This window comes from Dunckerocampus dactyliophorus, chromosome 15 (genome assembly GCF_027744805.1).
Source record: "Dunckerocampus dactyliophorus isolate RoL2022-P2 chromosome 15, RoL_Ddac_1.1, whole genome shotgun sequence".
Taxonomy (NCBI): Eukaryota; Metazoa; Chordata; class Actinopteri; order Syngnathiformes; family Syngnathidae; genus Dunckerocampus; species Dunckerocampus dactyliophorus.
This window is the reverse complement of record NC_072833.1, coordinates 1,486,486-1,507,535: the sequence shown is the minus strand read 5'-3', so window position 1 is coordinate 1,507,535 and position 21,050 is coordinate 1,486,486. Positions and strand designations below refer to the sequence as shown.

Genomic DNA, 21,050 nt, shown 5'->3' with positions numbered 1-21,050 from the left:
TAGCGATGCGTTTCAAACATTTCCATGCAGTAGTGGAAGGACAAATGTCTGACATTGTCTTCCTTGTGTGCATCGGGTGACAAATTGCTGACAGGCGGCGTGTCTGGTGGCAGGTGTTGCTTGGTTTTTGGCGGGCGGGTGGTGGTGGTGGGAGGGCTCAGGCTCACACTGTCCTGTCCGTGGTATCGATCTCCTTCATTTGGCTGCTGCCAAAACTCACAGCTCCCCCATATTGACAGGAGATTATTACTGATCACTGCAGACGACTCAGGCGTTTTCTTTTGAGAGGCTTTTGGGCCCAACCGTTGCGAGCCAAGCATATTATGGGCAACAGGTTGTACTGAACGGGCCTGAAGCTCTAGTTTCTTGTTTTATTTTCATGAAAATGCCATGAATGGAGAGAAGCTAGAAAAACAATTTGTTCATTTTCATTACAAAACGGAATGAATTGCCGAGAGGGGTTGAATCCCATGGAAACGTGCCATCTGCTGCTGCTTGGCATATTTCATGCCGCAAATTGGGATGTTAAATAAAGCCGCTATCAATCAAACGAGAGTGAAAGTTGAAGTTGGCTTGTGTGGTTTGCACAATTTTAATTATATCAAGTGAGTCATTGAATTTAGTTAGTATAACACGTTCAACAAATATTGAATGGAGTCCAAACTCCAGCCTGGGGGCCATTTATAGCCCGCCGCTGTTTTTTTATGTTCTAAAAATACAATTAAAGAAAACTGAAAAAAAACAGCAAAAATGTGAAAAAGAGCACTAATTTTACACAAATAAAGACCAAATATTAGTAGAACAAAATCATAATATTAGAGAGTATATAGTGATGTGTCGGTTGCGAACGAATCGGCTCTTTGAAATGAACAACAGGAGCCGGCTCGCGTCACTGGGAGCCAAATGGGAGCCGGTTCGTTTTTTTCCTCTTCTTTTCTGTCAAAGGCGAATGTCGTTGGCCAAGATGTGTGGCGGCGTCTCTGTGTCCACACTGGGCAGGGCGAGGGGGCGGGGTTAAACACACGCTGTCGTGCTCTTAGAGCCGATTTGTTCGTGAAAAATTTGCATGAAGAGATTTGACCTATTTTGACTTAATTTGTCTTTTGAGATGGCTCTTTGTTTTTGTATTTTATTTATAACATTATATTCTTGCAGCTGCTCAAGGAACGTACTTCCGCATAGTTGCTGGGTCATTTAAGTAAAGAGTTTGGCTTCTCAAAACAACATGCATTCAAAAGAGTAATACATTTGCAACATAAAAATGCTTGCTCGAACAAAAATTAGGCTCGGCGTTATGTTTGTATCCGTGATGAAGACGCTCGCATCTTCTTCCGCGACGGAGCGCTGCGGCCATCTTGTTTACGTGTGTTCCACAGCAGAAGATGCGAGCGTCTTCATCACGTACACAAGAACGGAGAGGCGACAGGGCACTGGGATACGACTTTTGGCCAAGCGGCATCGTGGGCAACTTGGAACTACGCGACATCGGAAGGACATCATGCTGAAGGGTGTTCCTAATATTTTGGTGACCTCGTATGGCTAAAGGAAGTATTAGAAACATCTCTCAGCACCCCTACTGCACACTGTTATTTTAATGCTGCTCTGACAGTGCCAGTCAATCACAACTGATTGTGCAGCTGTACCTTGCTGTACCTAGTGTCCAGCCGGAGCACATTCGGCCTTGTTATTTTTATTTTATTGTTATTTTTTAAGTGTTTTGGACCCATGTGCAACAGAAGGTGGTGGTGGTTGGCGTTTCTTTTTTACCGCGTGGTCTCAGAAGGCATTCCTGCCTCATTAGATGCCTCGCACAAGGTCGAGCCCAAAGGTCGGTGGGTTTACAAGAGAACCGTAACACACACACCTGAGTCCCGCAGGCAGAGGGAACAAAAGATGGTTGCTCACTTCTGGCAAGGTGAGGCGTTCAGGTACCGGGCATCTGCTGTTTACTTGTCGACAATGACACAGCTGTCCACACTGACACACACACACACCCACACACACACAGACACACACACAAACAGTAAACACCAGCAAGGACACTGGAATAGGATGGCTGCAATGCACAAAATGGGACACAATATTAGGCACACATACACAACCAGAGCTTTTTTGGTGAACTTATTTGGGCTAAATAACAGAAATAGAGGAAAGTGGGACAAGGAGCGGGGGCCCCACCTTTGGGAGATGGCCCGACTCATTTGTCACAAAACTAAAGGGACATTTGTGCCACATCTATTTCCATCCCCCAGCTCCCTTTTTCTTGGACAGCTACCTGGCAGTCAGACACATGCATGTGTGTCAAACTATGTCAAGGACATGCGCTGCAGCTCTGCACCACTGCAACCAAACAAAGCGGAGCGCTATTACCTCCAGGAAGGCAGATGCATTCGGTGTGCCTAATGTTCTGGTTCTGAGCGCAGGTAGGTTAACATGACCACCTGGCACATTTGTCACGAAGGCCGGTGTAAAACAAATTGCGCCTTTGCCCTGACAATGCACTCGTCTCATTTAAATGAGCTGACCCTGTGTTGCACACGGTTGCCATGGTAACTCCTCTGCCGCCACCACACAGCTGTGCCACTGTGTTTTTAAAACAAACTTTGAGCACCTTTTACAGCGTGTTGTGTGGGGAGAAGTTTGCTCTTCTGTCATTTTGGAATAAAGTTAAAAGCAGCCACCTACAATGGAAGTGCAGGTTTGACAGAAATGAGCAGATCCATTCCTCTTAATGTTAACTCATGGAAGAATTTAACTGTGGATTGTTTGGTAAGAGACTATAGTTAGAAACACAGATGTGACACCTGGACCTGTACAGGGTGGGGGTTGCTGGGTGGTATGGACTGCACCAATCACAAATTGATGGATGGTGTGGCAGCTCTGCAGGCGCATTCATTAATCCTCCCAACAGCGGCCTTCTGCGAGTGCACACATCCACAGTGAAGCTTCAGGTGTAATTGCTGGCCATCACTCACAGCAGCACACGGTGACCACATGGCGACCAGCAGTAACATCACCCACCCCAGGCCATCACAAAGACAAGGATATTCATTGGGGCTTTACAGGAGCCGGTAAAGATGACCCATAACACCTTGAAACACCAATCAACACTTCCTTCCGCTTTGCATTCACACATAAAGTCTCTGGAATTACCTTCTAATTGTACGCACGAGGCGCTACTGCCACCATGTGGTAGTTTAAAGTCCTGCAACGGTCTAAACAAATGGCCCAAAATGGTTTTATAGTAGGGGAGACTGGGGACAGTTGCAACAGGGGACGGTTGCAACAAGCCTTATTTGTCTAATCAGTAACATGCTAGAGTGATGACACTCAAACTGCACATGCTCAGTTAGGCCCTCTACTCGCCAAGAAGAAAGCGGCCACATTGCGCATCTGGTCCAGCTTCTATCAAGACAAAGTTGTTTTGGAGGAATGAAAGTAGCTGTATTTTTGTCATACTATCCTAATATTTTGTATGAATTACTCCAAACCTACCTGGTTTGAATCACTGTTTTGTTGACTATCCAGCAACATTGCTTACATTTGTCAATGTCACTGTGGCTAGTTGGCACATGGTGTTTTGTCCTGACTGATACTGTCCCCATGCTAATATCAAAATAGACCACACTAGGCTCAATTAATATATTTTACTGCTCATGATGGGCAGAATAGGGAATCATAATAAGAAATTAATGCGAATGATAAACAAAATAATTCAAAATCTGAACAGAGGAAGGCAAAAAAAAAGAATACAAGAACATCAAACCACAAAGAAAAGTGTAAAGAAAACAAAAAAAGAAGAGAGAAGTATCAGACTCTGAAGAGGAAAAAGATGTCTGTTTTTTTTCTGTGAGTTAGCAGAAATGTTCTGGGTTCTGCAGAATTGTTCAGAAGCTGCTGGAATAGTTCACAAGACAGCAGATTTGTTGGGGAAGAGGCGAGTGTTGCAGTTTTATTTTTTAAGCATTTGTGTGCCTTTAACAAAACTTAAAAATCAAACTTTATATTCACTGGAGTTTTAAAACAATGTGAATTTTGTTCACTAAAACTGTTCACTGTTTGTTCACATGTGTAATAAATGTTTTTTGCACTCTAAATTATTCTATTCTTTTTGTCCCAAACTGAAATATTGAGTTTGTATAGCTTCCGTAACATTTGCACATTGACTCAAAGTAGGCCCATGTTTTACACAAAACTGAACTTATTAAATACTTTAATATTATATACTGTGGTTATTTAAACAAAAAGCATAACATTTTGGTGAAGTTTACCGTTTTTTGATATGTTGCAACCGTCCCTGATTGGTTTGGGGTCAGTTGCAACATCTTTTTATTCAAATAAATATTGTGATGGATATGTTATATGTAGCCATCTTTAAATGGTGTGGGTATTTAGCAGACAGATGTAGGTTTACTATGGAAGGATCTGGTGTGCCTAGTCTAAATAATCTCTGAGTAATTGAGAGTAATGTAAAAAGTGTTGCAACTGTCCCCAGTCTCCCCTACTGTACATATATTCTGCGTGTGGAAATGAGAGATGAAAGACATAGTCTCTCCACCGTGTCCCAGGTCTTCCCCGAGGCCTCCTACCTGAAAACCTGCCAAGAGAGGCGTCTGAGAGGCATCCTGAACAAAGCCCAAGCCACCTCATTTGGCTCCTCTCAATACGGAGGAGCTGCGGTTCTGAGTCTCTCCCAGATGACAGTGACTTTTCTTGTCTCTAAAGGAGAGCCCAGCCACCCTACGGAGAAACCTCATTTTGGCCACGACCTTGTCCTTTCGGTCACTACCCAAAAGCTCATGACCATAGGTGAGGGCAGGAAAGTAGATCGGTCAATTGATGGCTCGGCACCCTCTTCATCTTATCGGACTGACGCCGCACCGATCTGCCTGTCAATCTCACGTTCTATCCTTCCCTCACTAGTGAACTTCTTCGGGCGAGAACCATGAACTCTGACTTGGAGATGTTGATTCTCATCCTAGCCACTTCACTCTGCCGCAAACCGATCCTGAGAGGTGACAATGACGGCCTGATGAAGTCAGCAGGCTCCCATCATCTGCACAAAGCAGTGGCCCAATCCTTCCAGCCACCAAACCGGATCCCCTCAACGCCCTGGCTGTGCCCAGAAATTCTGTCCATAATAGTCATGAACAGGGACTCAGCACAACCCTGGTGGAGTCTAACCATCACTGAAAATGAGTCAGACTTATTGCTGGCAATGCGGATCAAGCTCTTACAGGGAGTGCACCGCCTGAATTACTGTAGGTGGTCTGGTACCCCAAGCTCCCAAAGTACTCCTTTAGGAAACATGATTGAATACAATCTCCAAGCCCACAAAACACTTGTGGACTGGTTGGGCAGCTCCCCATGCACCCTCAGGACTGTCAATATCTTCCTGAGGGTGTTTGATTTTCCTACCACTGACATCTGAAATTATTTTTTCATTTCCAGTTCATGCAAAAGCTTACATTGGTGGATCATTGTATAAAACGGGGCCTTAACGATACCCCTTGCCTTTCTTGCAACTCGTTAAATGCAAATTATCAGGTAACTATTGTGACTTGTGCTTAACTTCAAGTTTGCATTTTTTAACTAATACGTCACATATGCATTTGATTTATCGAACCTCCTGGATCACCCATTCTAAATCTCCAAAGCTATCCGCCTTATGGGCGCCACACACGGGAGGGTTGGCGGCTGTGACCGGCTCCACATCTGATAGCCGATCTAAAAGCGTACCGGCTATGATCTTGTTTTTTTCTAGGGACTCTGAACGAATACTTCAAAGTGTGACGCACCTCCACACCACTATGTGGCAGTAGCGACACAAAGTTTAGCCAACGCAGTGCATTATGGGTAACACCTTTGCATAAAACCGGCGTGTTGCTGACGCACTGGTGTGGTTGAAGCTACGAGGTCGTAGTGCCAGTTTGTCCTTGTAGAGTATTGTAAACTTTTATAAGATAATATATATTTTCTGTAAAATTTTCTCTCCACAATCTTGCGATGTGCATTGAAACGATGGATGTGAGCAACGCTGAACACATGGAAGCTCTCCGGCTAACTTTGAAACCCACAACCAAGGTCCGCTGGACGCAGCTGCGCATGGCCGCTGAGGAGGACGAGCACTTCGGATCGTGTCGAGGCACCACGGCGAAGCAGAACACGGGGAAGCGCCAACGACGGGATGGGCGACGGGCAGTAAGATGCGTCGGTCTCCCTTACAGCGTGGATCAACGGAAGGACAGACGAGCCGCGGCCTGCACGCGACAACTTCATCCTGGAGCAATGGCGCCGGAGAACACCACGCAGTACTTGATAAGCGAGCACGAAGACAACATGGCGTCGAATAGCAATGACTCGCAGAAACCAATCGCCTCGCTCGGTACACCGTCCCTTCTTTACGGCGAATGCCTTTCACCCAGTAGTGTTTACACAGCACTGGATTCTGAATATTATGAGAATTGTCTTGCCTTCCAACAGAGGGACTTTGAGGACATGTTTAGCACATGTTGGTAACCCGGATGTCGGGGAATGACGTGACCTCGCATTCCAAGGCGGAGGAACTTTTTCCTGTTGGAAAAGGTGTGAATAGTACATTTACACCTTTTTTTTAATTTACAATGTTACCGAGTCGAAAGAAAGCACTACATGTGTGTGTCGCACGATTCATGGGCTGTATTTGTCTCACAGTGGCGCACTGGACGCCGCCCCGCCCAGTCAGGGAGCGCTCCCAAGCCTCCCGACGCGCTGGCCCGACGAGCGGACCAAACGCACCTCAGCTGTGGTCTGGCCACTGGTTGCAAGTCAGGTAACACTGGGCAGGTATTGTTGCACTGCTTTGTCCTTCATGGTTCCATGCAACCTCTGTCACTGTCTGAGAGTTTTCCAGGTCAACCCTGCCGCGACTAAAGGCTCTGCTGCGGGAGACCCTGGAGTTCGCTCGGTCTTCCAAGACTCATGAAAGGTGACCTTTTAACATAAGACACTTGTAGTCGCTATAAAAGACGCTTGTACACGTGTCTTGTACCTAGGATCGATTTCGGATTATGTTTATATTCAAATTTGGCTTGGATAGATGTGGATCGTGTGATCAAAAGTTGATTTTATAAATGAATGTCCAAATAAAGGCGCTTGATGTGTACAAAAGCTTTTTTTGTTATCCTTTTGCAAATTGTCAAACATTGAAAGTGAAATGATGCAAGAAAACCTCACATTGCATAGGTAAGTTTTATTTTGAACAAGCTATACTTGTTTTTAATTTTTTGCTCATCCGCCTCAACCCCTATGAGACAAACACATATCTATCTTTGGCCACTATTTTGATTTCACAAAAACTGACAGCATTCTATAGAATATTAACTTTTTAAGAATAAGTGAATACATTATACCGCTGATTCTCTGCCGTTTCTTTAAGTTACAAAAGGGCATCTTTATTGGTCACGTGACGTTTTCTTGAAGCGATTCACTGGGGTTTGGGGTTTCGCTCTTTGAGGTCGACACATATGCCGACGTGTCGATATTCCCGGATGTGTTTTTGGATGCTGCTATCCCTGTGTCTAGCAGTGTTTTAGGTTTAGTTATTTTTGGGTATTTTTTTTCACCCGTGGCTGGGCCTGGATGATGTTACACTTTTTCCTTTTGTGTTTTTGGACTCTTTGTAATAAACTTTAGTTACACGGACACTCTTCTCTGCATCTTGAGGTCCTAGTTACTGGCTAGAGGAAGACTAGAAAGAAACGCATTCTGAAATCTAAAAATGTGAGTTGTAAATACCAGAGTTTTAATGTTCTGGTAAGTCAAGCACATTTGCATTGTTTGGCTTGAAATAAGCCGTGAAGATAAATGTTGCAAAAATGAGTAGCTCTTGGCAATTTGTAAAAGTAGCTCTCACAAAAAAAATGTTGCTTACCCCCTGATAAAGTCAATAGTACATTTACAATCGATGAGTTTCAGTATCCGTACGGAGGATTGGTATCGGCAGCATAAAACCCTTGCTCAAGAGGTTGAAGCTTTACTAGTTCCTGGACGTCCTGTACGCATCGGCATCCCAAAGTAATCATATCCTCCTCATTGGGACGTGGCTCCACCCACTTCAATCGAGCAGCGTTTGCTCAGTGTGATCACCTCCATCAGTCTGCAGGTGGCAGCCATCAGAGGAACAGCGACTCCTCGTCATTAAAGTCCTTTCCTTTCCATGTGGACACACGTCTCACCTCAGCAATGTTCATGCATCCATGAGGTTCCCCTCTTTCCTCGCCTGGTCAATTGCACAAGTGGAGTGCAATAATGAGTTCACAGTGCGAAGTAGTCGGTTTGATACTTAATTCAACTGTTTATTGCTGTGTTTTTCGACATAAAATTCTTTAGAATCATATATGTCACTTTGAAGGTGTAATTCATCTCAGCTGTCTAATTTGGCCATTTTATTGCTGTTGTGTAAATTCGCTGGTGATGCCTTCACTGACCTTTTGTAATCTTAAAGTTTCATTTGCGTCCAGCCAACGGTGCATTCAAGGACAATTGTAATTTTCAGCGCTTGGCGAGAATACACAAAGACAGTAATTCTCCTAATGGCCCTACAGTATTTTGGTATCAGTTACATTTGTATTTAGATGTATCTATCTATGTCTAGATATAATTGCATATGCTTTGCATGGTTAATGTGATTACGACTATCTTATTTGTGTCTTATAGAAACCATAAACAAACAGCTTCATAAAAAGAGTGGCATGAATGTGACGGGACGTCTGCGATCATTATTCCAGCCGGACAACCTGGGGAGATTGAAAATTCTAATCAGTTGCCTTATAGAGTCCTTTAGAGGTCACACGTTTGGATAATATACCAACACCTCTTTTACAACCCTGATCGGCGCATCTCTACTTATAAAGCATTTTAATCTGTCTATCCATTTTCTACTGCAATGCGGATGCTTTAGGGGTCAGGCGCCATAATATGGTAGCCTACCCTGGTCATTAAGAGAGAGCAAGAAGTAAATTTTCCACCTAGCTAATTCTGTAGCTAGTGCAAACACTTTTGACGAAGAAGATGGCAAAAAGAAAGAGGAGTACCGTACATTTCAACAAATTTTGCTTTATCAATATTGAGGTGTTTCTCGCCACCTTATGTTGTCTATTGTTAATGTGAGATTTACTGCTCGGTTTTTCATCTATCATGATCCCAAAAATGTATTTTTGCTCACCATTTCTATGTCCACACCGTCAATTTGTATTTGGTCATACATGTCCTTTCTGCTATTACCAAATAGCATTATTTTAGTTTTACTTAGGTTCAAGTATAATCTATTTTTATCAAACCATCTTTTTAGTATGGCCGTTTCATCTGTGACTTTATTCATTAGCTCTCCTGTGCTTTCCCCAGAACAAAAAGCAGTAGCATCATCCGCAAATAATACCAACTTTAAGTCACTTTACAGATGTCATTAATAAACAATGTAACCAATTTTGGACCCAGTATTGACTCTGTGGTCCTCTGCACGTAATAATTAAACTTGCAGATGTGTATTCTCCTAGCTTTACAAATTGCTTCCTGTTTGCTAGGTAACTTTTAACCCAATTTAAAACTAACTCTCTGATTCCGTACCTTTCCAACTTTGTAATTAGGATGTTGTGATTAATTGTATGGAAAGCTTTTGTCAGATGCATAAATACTGCAGCTGGTCTATAGCGTTGGTACTTTTCTCAGTCATTTCAATCAGTGCCATGGGGGTTGAAATGCTAGCTCTGTATCCGTATTGGCTGTCCGCAAGTAATTCATTCTTATTAATACATTTGTCCAAACTGCTATTAGAAAATTGTGGTAATGAGGAAACTGGTCGGTAGTTTGTAAATTTATGTTTGTTTCCGTTTTTGAAGATTGTAACTACTTTAGCTGTTTTCATTTTATTAGGAAATTTACCAGTCTGGAATGATAAGTTACTGATGTACCTCAGCGGTTCTACGATGTCCTTGATAAGCCTTTTATATCGTTTCCATTTCAATTCCATTACAATCAGCCGACGTTTTTGCTTGACAGTTCTTGACAAGATCAGTGATTTCCTTTTTTGTCACATCAGCGAGGAACATGGAATTAAGATTCCTGTCTATTGTTTCATTCCTTTCCTCGACTGTCCAGAATTTTGGAATCTCTTCTTCCTGTTTTGGTCCAATATTTACAAAGTAGTTATTCAACTTTTCAACTACCTCATTCATATCATCATTATTGGTGTTTCCAACCATAAAATAATGAGGACAGTCTGCTTTCTTAGTACTATAATACTGTTTAGAAAGCCCCAAGTTGCTGTAATATTGTTTTTATTTTTGTCTAATAATTGACTGTGATATTCTTTCTTACACACGCTTAAGATTGTCAACTTATTTTCGTATGTCTGATATGTTTTTCTGCTTCTTTGGCTTGTTGAATGATAATTTCCTCATCCATCCGTCTTCTTCCGTTTATCCAAGGTCGGGTCGCGGGGGCAGCAGCCTAAGCAGGGAAGCCCAGACTTCCCTCTTCCCGGCTCCTTCGTCCAGCTCCTCCCGGCGGATCTCGAGGCGTTCCCAGGCCAGTTTAGGGACATAGTCTCTCCAACGTGTCCTGGGTCTTCCCCAAGGCCACCTACCGGTTGGACGTAGATCGACCAGTAAATTGAGAGCTTTGCCGTTCGGCTCAGCTCCCTCTTCACCACAACGAACCGATGCAGAGTCCGCATCACTGCAGACGTCGCACCAATCCGCCTGTCCATCTTGCGTTCCTGATCATTTCCTATACAGGCATTTTTTAGTCCTTTTGTCTATTTATTATTTTGGCCAAGTTTTCATCCACAAATGCAAATATTGCAGTAAAAAAAACATTTTCATTTTTTTCCTCAAAGATTTTGAACAATATATTCAACTTATAAACAAACCTGACAACAAGAAGGCTCTAAAAAATGAAGAATTTGCTCTGATTTAAAGTTTTTCATTTCATGTAACGCCTGGCTGTATGCTTCAAGGGACACCCACGTAACACCCAACGTTAAAATAATATTCTCCTATTGCTCCCGCAATGTGCAAAACTTATGTAACATTCTTGGAACATTCTATGAATGTTGCCCCTCAAGTTCGCAGCAAACATATTCAGAACGTTTCCGCGTCATGCTAGCCGAACGATCAATGAACGATCCCACTGTTTGGTCCCGTGGGTCGAGGACACGCGCATGCGCAAGGCCTATACTTCCCTCGTGTGGAGCTCGGTGGTAGGACAGCAAAATATCATCCCCGGAAATCGACAAAACTAGACCGCATCCACCAACCAAATGTCAGTAAGTAGAATGAATCAAGTATAAAGAACCTTTTTATAGTTTAATTTCACACAAAAGTGCACAGAGTAATCAATAACAAGACCTAAGTCCAAGCTGCCAGTGTCCACCAAATATTAATGGCTTGCACATTCATTGTTATTGCAGGACTTAGTGACTCCCTTATTAAAGCAGTTCTTACCATATAGCTTCATGTAAATGACGCCAAAAGACACTTGAAAAAGTTAGTATGTACACAATGGACGTAATATCCACTTCCCCGTAGGAGAAAAACGAGCTCCAAACTAACCGCATTGCTTGTTTGTTTTAAAAACGGGGGGACAAAAGACGAGAAAAAACGACGGTTCGTTCATTTCAAGGAACCGGCTCTCGTCGTTCAGTCCAAAGAGCTGGATTGTTCGCGAACGACCCATCACTAGTGCCTACTCCCCCTTGCTGCAGGACCTCCGATGAGAGGCCCCGAGAAAGGAAAGGGCGCCACGCCGAGAAGGAGGCTAGGGAGAATGGCTTCTCTGCGGTAGCGTTTGTACACCGAGAAGACGCACTGCGTGTGAGCAAAACCTGCTTGACTCCAAACCAGCCCTGCGTGCGGCGTCTCCACCGTCTGCCCTCCCATTGCCTCCGAGCCATCAGTCACTCTCCACCCCGTGCCCGGCACGAGGCGGCGGCTTGCTGCAAGCGGCAGCTCGGTGGAGACGACCTCCATGCACCGGCCGCTCTGAAGGCCACCGACAGACCGAGACGCGAGGGAGCGAGAAAGGCAGCGTAGAGGGGAAGATGTTGATGCGGTGCTACCGGGCCAGGCTGTCGGCGTGGGCCGCTGTGTTCGTGCTGGTACTGTGCTGGTTCTATGTGTTCCCGGTGTACAGGCTCCCCCGTGAAAAGGACATCGTGGAAGAGGTGCTGAGGCAGGGGAACGCCTGGAAGAGGAACCAGACGGGCATAGACTTGTACAGGTACCCCCATTGTCTTGTATCCATCCTCCTGTAAAGAAACTACACAACAACGGTACTTTTGCTTTTCATTTGTATCAATAAAGCCCATCAATTGAGAGGATAATTCTCCAAGCTAAAGCTTTAGAGCTTTAGAGATAAAGATTAGTATAATAACAATAAGCGACCTTCACAACCGGCTTAACGTGTCTCAAGAAAAAGGACAAATGTGATCGTAAATCACAATTTCCTCTCCTACTTGTAATTAGAATTTGAAGGTGGTTACATTTTGTGCAAGTTGCAGTGCAGTAGTTGTGTAGAAAATACTACACAATTCTTATGATAACCTGGATCGTGTGCAACAATTTGGTGTGATATGATTTTGTTTCCGACATGCTTAACCAGTTACATGACGGAACATGACGTGGTTACATTTGGCACACATTCCAGCACGTCTCAGAAGCGTAGGAGGAAAGAGGAACTTATTTAATGCTACCTCCTCTCCTGTCTAATTACCGATAACTCATTCACACCATAACTGACACGTGGACGCAATATGTGCTTGCTTACATATTGCATTTTACATTTGGTTCACTTTGTGTGTGAAAAGAAGGAAGGTGTTGAAAAGGTTAAAAGTGAATGAACTGTATTGTTGAATTTGGTGTAATCTGTTGTTGGTGTAAAGTCATTGGCACATGCTTTTTTCTAGATGCTTCTTCCTTTCAGCTTGCTTTTCTGCCTTAGCAGTGCCACCTTGTTTAAAATCCTCTCGCCAGACATTGGGGTGCATGTATGGATGTTGTTGACATCCACATCCGCCCCCTTTGATTGGGAAAGTGGCCGCCTGTTGCTCTGTCGAAGCAACATCTTGTTAAGACCTGCGTGTAATGTGGAGCCCGGTCACAATCACAATGTTCACGCATGTGTACTGTTCCCAATCGTCAGTCCTTCACATCGTTTGCGACATATGGGACCATTTTTTCACCATTTTGCCACATTTTCTCCCAGCCAATCAATTGTGTTGATGAAGCGACGCAGTGTTGTTCTTCATTTCCCTGATGTTCTTTGCTGAGCACTTAATGTCGTCATGTGATTGAGCTCTTATTGCTTGGTCAGTGGCTGTGAACTGAGGATGTGAGCGAAGGTTGGCTCTTCAAGCCAGTGTGTTGGCAAACAGACCTGTCATTATGGTCCAGATCTGTGGTCAGGAGGCATACCAAAAATAGCCTGAATCTTTTGAATCAGTGCGGTGCAGAGCTCTTTTCAGTCCGTCCGTTCGCTGTCCAGTGTCACAGGCTTTTGCAAATTCAGCTTGCAAATGAATGAAAGAATCAGCCAATGAATGAAAATGAACTCGATAATTTTGCCGGCCTCGATTTCAGTGGGTGAGCAGTGATGTTCCTCTGCTTGCAAAGTAATGAGTTACCTCTTCCTCACCAACTCAGTGCCACAATAGCCAACTTCATACATGTACACGATACTTGACTAGCATCTAGTGGTTCAAACGTGACATGACAGAGCAATGAACAGCTTCATGCTCTGTTGATACTTATTAGTATTCACGTACCCCCATTACAATTGGCGTACCCCATTTTGGGAACCTAGGAACTAGAATAAGACACATGCATTATTCCTTGAACAAAATATAGAAAAAAATGACAATAAATGAGGGGATGGGGGTTATCTGCACGTATATCAGGATCCTCACCAAAATGTTCTGGATGTATAATACGATTTCCCCCTGCCCTCTACAACAGGAAGCTGATGAGGGACTGCTGCGACCCCCAGAAGCAGTTTGCGCTGACTAAGGAGAACACGCCGTTGGGCAAAGTGCTGTGGTACGACGGCGAGTTCTACTACTCGCACACGGTCAACAACGACACGCACTCGCTGTTTGTGCAGGTGAGCTGCTGGCCGCGCAACCGAGAGCGTATGATGGCGATTGTTTTGCACGCACTCAGCACAATATGAGCCCGCTGGTGGGTGTCAGGGATGTGAGATGTGCAGAAACGAAGTTGAGCATTTATCAGATGGCATTGTTTCTCTTTTACTTGCAACCCAAATGCAGAACGGTTCTGTTTTCGAGTGGCGTTTGTTGGAAATCCAAAAACAGACGTCCCTGCATGCACACCGCAATGGAAAAAATGGTCCCAGTGGGTGTTTGTTTGTAGCCAGATAAAGCTCTCTGCTCTACTTTTGCATGCTTCCACAACGGCATGTGAATCTGTGGCCAGAATTGTTGTGTTTTTGTTTTTTTTTTGCAGTGGAGTAGACCAGCACTATTAAACCAGAAGGCCTTGGAGCGGTGCACTAATATCCTGCTTGTGGGGGAGAAATGCAATGAATATGTGACCCTAATTTGCAGGCGCGATCTGTGCATGCTCGTTCACAAAGGATATGGGGGAAGGTGAGGTGAAAAGAAATGGAGATCATAACAGGAGCGGTGGCGAGAGTTAGCCTGGTGTTTTGTAGGTAATTTTGCTAATAATGAGCACTATTTATGACTAAAACGCTACAAACATGGTAGTATTTCACATTAAAAACACACAAGTATGCTACTAAAAATACTGTATTTTGCTAGCTAGTGTAAACTAAGTCATAAATATAAAAACAAATCAGACACACATATATGTTTAATACAAAATCCTACTGAAGGGTGAAGTGTTCAGCATCCTGCTCGGTGTTAGGATGCTAACCTAAGCGGTACTCAAAGCCAAGCTCAGCAGATAGGGGCAGTTTCGACATATTTATATTTAAAATACACAGTTTTATCATTTATTCAGTAGGCTGTATGTCTAACATTGATGAATTAAACAAAAAAAACGGTTTCTACACATTACAATATGCTTAACACTTCCATCCAAGTTGTTTTAATTCACCCAATTCTCTATAAGAAATTGTACTAATAATGACGAGCACTATTTATGTTCAAAATCAATCATCAATAACACAAATCCAGACATTTTACATTATGTTTGATACAAAATCCTACTGAAAGGTGAAGTGTTTAGCAACCCGCTAACAAGCTCAGCAGATAGGGGCAGTTTCTACATTGTTGTACCGATTTACCCATGGACGATATATTTTGGTAGTCTGTGAGTACTATTTTCTGAACAAGTCATATACAGTGGAAGGAACCTTGGTTAGCATCCTCCCCAATTAGCTTGTTTTTCGGGTAACGTTAAAAAAAAAAATCACGCCACAATTTTGCCTCGGTTTGCGTGCATCCTCCTCAGCTATGTTACCCGTCCACATGCGTAAATCAATTGTAAATGCACATAAATGACAAATGAAAGGGATAAATGAGTTAAGGTTACTAACCCTAACCTTCAATGAAGACATAACTGTTCCCAAAGGCATGGTGTGGCAGCGAGATCAACCGCCAGGACCCAGGAATTCTTTAACACCGCGTGAGAAGATTATTTTCGCTATCTGTGCATATAACTCCACAAGAAATTGTCAGAGCACTTGGGGAAAAAATATGCAGGACAAGTTTCCAACAGGTTCTAGAAAATATCAAAGACTACTCCAGATCATGGAATCATTCCGGATACTATGATCCAGAATATGAAAAAATAGGGGACCTTTGGCATTTATAGGAAGACAACCAAAGAAGCTATAAACATGCAGCAAACACTATTATATAAGCCAAGACACTGTGGAATCTGGAGTGTGTTCTACAGTATCTTCAAAAGCTATGCAGCTAAATCGGAACAAAACCGCCATTACGGAAAATGCCATTTTTGTGTATAACTACTGAACTAATATTGATATCATTAAGAATCCACTTGCTAACGGTGCGTTTTCACGGTCAAGGAATCTAAATATGTAGATAAAATACATGTAGGACTAATATGTATGGTGTAAGTCACAATATGGGGTGAACTGTGGCGCTTGGCGGAGGTCTGTGCTCTCCCAGTGCTTTTCTAGTTTCTTGAATTCAATAGTGTTTCTCACATTTTTATCAAAATAAATGTTCATCTATCCCAAGGCTCCACTGCACAAAAAATACAGGCACCCAGCTAGGTGTTAGCCTGTTAGCATGCTAACCTAAACAATACTCAAAGCCAAGCGCAGTAGACTGAAGAACAGGAAGACATTTTTGTTTGTGTGCACCCACAGTTTGTGTTCTTGTGAATAACATTGGCCTTTTCTTGTTTTCAGTGTTGCGTGGAGGGAAATTGTTTCATAGTGTCCAAACATAAGTTAGTAAATGAACATGAGTTCCACATGCACTGCGTTCCTGGCCAGTATTTATCAACATCATCTGAGGGCTATGTGGGTGAACTGGACAAACCACTTTCGGTCTGACAGTGAATGCATCATTTGCATGTTTGCCAAAATCCAGACACACCTTGCATGTTGCGGTCACCTCCCTTAACGTGCGCTCTATTATTAGCGGCGGCTTCATTAGGAATGTGCGCACACACCGGGATGTGTTTCAGTGGTCGAGCACAGGAAGGATGTTAGTCTATGAGCGTTGTAAACATAAGGACTAGTGGCTTCATCTACGGTCATGAGCCTTGAGCTCGTGATCCCTGTCAGATCCCTGTCTCCACGATACCGGCTCTGATCCACTTGTCACTTCCTCATCTCCCAAGCAAACCCAGCCATCATCACTGCTGCCTCAACGGCTATTATTACACAAGCACAGTACCACCGAGTATCTGTCAGTTTCATTTTCACCATCTTAGATTTATTGGTGTGAAGCAAAAAGACACAATTTTAAGTTCAAGGGAGACGTCCCAGCTCCTCATGGTTCCTCTAGAAATCTTCTCTTTTTTCCATTGACAATTCTAGTCCTGGTCCCCCTTAGAGCACAAAGGGGCTCCCTTCTGACCTGGTTCCCACGGCAACGCGTCCTGTTCTGGTCCTCGTCCTTGGGATTCTGGAATTTTCTTATTAATTAATTTCTCCCCGTATCTTATTTTAGGACGAGTACGCTAGCTTTGTGGTCTTTGTGCGTGGCTCCGTGAGACCCCTGACCTGTATGACCAATGGGTTATTTGTGGCTATTTCACACACAGGCCACCAAGCCCCCCAGTTTACAACCAAGCTATTGTATCCTTTGTGATATCCTCATGCAAGATATTGATTTGATCAGAGACGAACCTTTTCCGCCCCTCAGAGGAATGTGTCTTGGTGGACAAGTGTGAAAGGGACAGTTGGGCTTTTGTATGACCTCCCATCAGCGGTGTAGTGCATCAATGGTAACCTTACCCCCACTTTGTCCCGTGAGCCGAGCTCTGGTCGGTTTTCGGTGTTGCGGTTTAATGGCTCAGTCAACCGTTATGGGCGAAATTTAGCTTGTTTGCTCCGATCAACCAATCGGAGAACAGAAAAGCGCTGACGTCACTGTGGCCGGCTTGCTGGCCCTGAGAGGTGAATCTGAAGTCTGATTGGCCAAATAAAAAAAAAAAACAGCCCCTTTGTTAATAGTGTGTATGTGACACGGGTCGGCACTCCTGATTCTGAAGGCTCTGGGTACAAATATGGAAGATACAAATACACTAGCGGAAGCAGTGCAGCCAAGAGACATGCTACTAAATGAAAAGAATTGGCTGTTGGGGTAAATGAATACAATTTCACTGAAGAAACGCTAGAATGGAAGTTGTGTAAATGTAGGTCAGTGCTTCTGATAGTGTTCTGTGTTCTGATAGGGCCAGCAGTAAGTGACAAGTGGAGGGCTGCTATGAAAGAATACAAAACTGTTCGTAGCTGGTTTTGGGTAAGTTTGGCTTTAGTCGGAGGGGTTTGACCTGAAAGAAAGAGGCAAAATAATGGAAATTCCAAACCCCTAGGAGCCCCTAAGGAAGGAAGTGTGCGTGTGCATACATCTCATCGGCAATCACGTGCTGCGATTGCACGCTAAGGTCAATCAAATGTGACGGAGAGGGTGAAAAGGAGGCAAAAACAACAAAGATGGCGGCCCAAGTGAAGACATTTGGAGGCAGTTCCATAACGGCAGCCATCTCCTTCCTGATCAAATCTCTCTGTTCTTCTGAGGCTGTAGCAGAAACTTGGAGCAAAGCTGCTGCAATATTTGAGTGAAGCCAAGATGAGTCATGTTTCACTAGAAGTGATGTGCGCTTGTTATGATTCCTTTCCAGGACAACCCTTTGCAGCTACCCCTGAAGAAATGTGCGGTGGTGGGAAACGGAGGCATCCTGCGGCACAGCCGATGCGGGCGCAACATCGACCAGTTCGACTTCGTCATGAGGTTGTTTGCTTGGCATTTAGGGCCTTCCAAACATGTCAACAAGTCAGGGGAGGAGCACGGAGGAGCTGCCAATGACAAATAGCTGAAGGGTGCTTGAGGAGGAAATAGCGTGTCTTATTTGAGTGGCCTTGCTTTGCATAGTCACTGCAAAACTTGAACCTCTCATCTCACCGAAGCAATGACACATCCCATGAAAAGATATCATGAAACGCATTTTCATTGCTGGGATGTTTTTTCCCCCACATTCAGGTGTAACCTTCCGCCCGTTTCCAAGGAATTCGTGGAGGATGTGGGAAGCAAAACCCACCTGGTGACGGCCAACCCCAGCATCATTGACAAAAGGTGACGCAAAAGGCCCATTTTTCTATGCATTGTGATGTTTGATCCACATGTAACCTGTGTTTAAGGGTTGACGGCTTCATAGAACATCACATTATGGTTTATTTCACAGGAAAGAAATATATATGCTTGCATGTTTGCATCTCATAACTACAACTTTTTAGCTCATAATAATTACTTTTTTATATTGTGACTTTTTATGTCATAATTTCAATGTTTTATTCCATAATTATGACTTTTTCTCTCATAATTCTGAATTTTATCAACTTTTGATCTCATAATTATGACCGTCTTGTATCGTAATGACTTTTTATCTCGTAATTTTGACTTTTTATCTCGTAATTTCTGCCTTTTACCCCATAATTCTGACTTTTTATCTCATCATTATGACTTCCTATCAGGATGTTTTTTCTTTCTGTGGTGGAAACTCACTTCCATATTATTCATTTCATTTTGTAAAATTTGTTATTTATTTTTTTATTTTATTCACTTTTATTTATTCCTTTTTTTAAATGTAACTTTTAAGGTAATTGTATTTACGTCTTTTTGCATTGTGTTGATGTAACAGCAAAAGACGTCCAGTCATGAATGATAATAATCTATAATTAGTGTACTGTGATCTCCATTTTAGATTCCAGGGCCTCCTATGGTCCAGAAAGTCCTTTGTGGACAGCGTGAAGGCCTACGGCTCTAGCTACATATACATGCCGGCCTTCTCCATGAGGCCCGGCACCGACCCGTCCCTGCGGGCCTCCTACGCCCTGGCGGACTCCTCGTCCAACCTCACCATGCTCTTCGCCAACCCGGCCTTCCTGCGCAGCGTGGGCCAATTCTGGAAGGCCCACAACGTGCACGCCAGGCGCCTCTCCACAGGGCTCTTCATGGTGAGCCTGGCGCTGGGGCTGTGCGAGGAGGTGGTCGTGTACGGCTTCTGGCCCTTCTCGGTGGACCTGGCCGAGCGGCCCATCAGCCACCACTACTACGACAACGTGCAGCAGAACAGCTGGTTCCACGCCATGTCTGAGGAGTTTGTGCAGCTGTGGGAGCTGCACAAGAGCGGAACACTGCGGATGAGGCTGGGACGCTGCTCTCAAGAGGAGCCGGGGAGCTAGTGCGCCGCCAGTGAGCGTCCCTAATGCAAACATGAACTGCTCATACATTACCCTCCCTAATGCCAAGATAAATATTCACCATAGCTCCATCCAAGCCTCTTGGGACTAATTCAGGTGGATTTCTAAGGGGGCGGGGAGTTGTTACTGTATCTTTTTGACATATGGGGCAGCTGGACCACACCCCCTACATCGCCATTACCTCCCCCAGTTGTCAAACAGAAGGCGGGGAGGAGCTGCGGGAATAGTTCAATCGGTTGTCGTCCAGATGCCAAATAAGGCTTTCGGTCAAGACAGGAGCCACGGGTGGCCAATCAAGTCAACCCAAGTTGAACCCTCCTGGGACAAGAAGGGGAAATATTTAGCTTATTGCCAACTCTCAGACACGCTGTGTGCGGTCTTACTATTATTTGGCATCTTCCTGTCCCCTCTCCTCCGGTATTTTTCATAGAAATATTGTGTTTTGGTGCATGTGCACGAGAGCCAAACACGATGCCTAAGAGCAGCTAAATACTCCTTTGCGGTTTTTTGCGTGCAAAGGGTGATAAGTGTGAATGTGCCATACGGTCAGCTGAGATACCAGCCGATGATGTCGTGTTTGTGCCCATTGTCCTGTGACGGTTCACGGCAGACGTGTATTTGTTTTTTTTGTCGCTGTTTACTTGCACTAACTTTTGTTTGTTGAGCCGTCATGTGACTTGGTCATGGAGGAGGGCTTTCAACGGTGTATATTTGGTCTTGTCTATTTCCCCGTGTTTCCCCATACATTCATTGAGTTTCACCCTCGCTCATTAACACATAAGGCACCTGGAATGCCGGAGAAGAAGACGTAGCAGGAGGTATGGGTGGTGTGGGGTGGGGCAAACTGTGGCCCAAGCGTTTGAATCTGGCTCACCAGTCGTTTCCAAATTCCTTTTTTTACAACCTTTAACATGGAAGCTGTATCCAGCAACATGACTTGCCGTGCTGTTAAGGCACGCTTGATTCGTACGAGGCATAGTCAGCTGCAATCTGTTGCTTGTAGAAAAAGGCGGTCCAACACAAGACGTGAAGCACAACGTAACCTGCCTACTGACCTACCTACAAATAAATATCTATGCAAAATACCCATGCCAAAATCACCATCATATAGTCCTGCCGCAAGGCAT

General features: G+C 44.1%; 1 protein-coding gene across 3 annotated transcripts; it reads left to right on the top strand.

The window, feature by feature from the left end:
* Positions 1-5,866: 5,866 nt before the first annotated feature.
* st8sia1 (ST8 alpha-N-acetyl-neuraminide alpha-2,8-sialyltransferase 1) lies at positions 5,867-20,847 on the top strand. 3 transcript variants are annotated; one of them, XM_054753603.1, is made up of 8 exons: positions 5,867-6,385; positions 6,484-6,585; positions 6,694-11,305; positions 11,744-12,258; positions 13,992-14,136; positions 18,345-18,454; positions 18,704-18,796; positions 19,425-20,847. In XM_054753603.1, exons 4-8 carry the CDS (start codon positions 12,080-12,082, stop codon positions 19,903-19,905), a joined length of 1,008 nt encoding a protein of 335 aa, XP_054609578.1. In that variant the 5' UTR covers positions 5,867-6,385; positions 6,484-6,585; positions 6,694-11,305; positions 11,744-12,079; the 3' UTR covers positions 19,906-20,847. The 3 variants fall into 3 exon arrangements, with proteins under 3 accessions (XP_054609578.1, XP_054609577.1, XP_054609579.1); XM_054753602.1 differs by having other exon boundaries at positions 6,694-12,258; XM_054753604.1 differs by having other exon boundaries at positions 5,867-6,585; positions 6,694-12,258.
* Positions 20,848-21,050: the final 203 nt, after the last annotated feature.

Excerpts from the sequence above, each read along its gene's own strand:
- st8sia1 (XM_054753603.1), top strand. The coding sequence starts at position 12,080 with ATGTTGATGCGGTGCTACCGGGCCAGGCTGTCGGCGTGGGCCGCTGTG. Across the intron at positions 14,137-18,344 it reads CGCACTCGCTGTTTGTGCAG|GACAACCCTTTGCAGCTACC; the intron begins GTGAGCTGCTGG and ends ATTCCTTTCCAG. Across the intron at positions 18,797-19,424 it reads CCCAGCATCATTGACAAAAG|ATTCCAGGGCCTCCTATGGT; the intron begins GTGACGCAAAAG and ends TCTCCATTTTAG.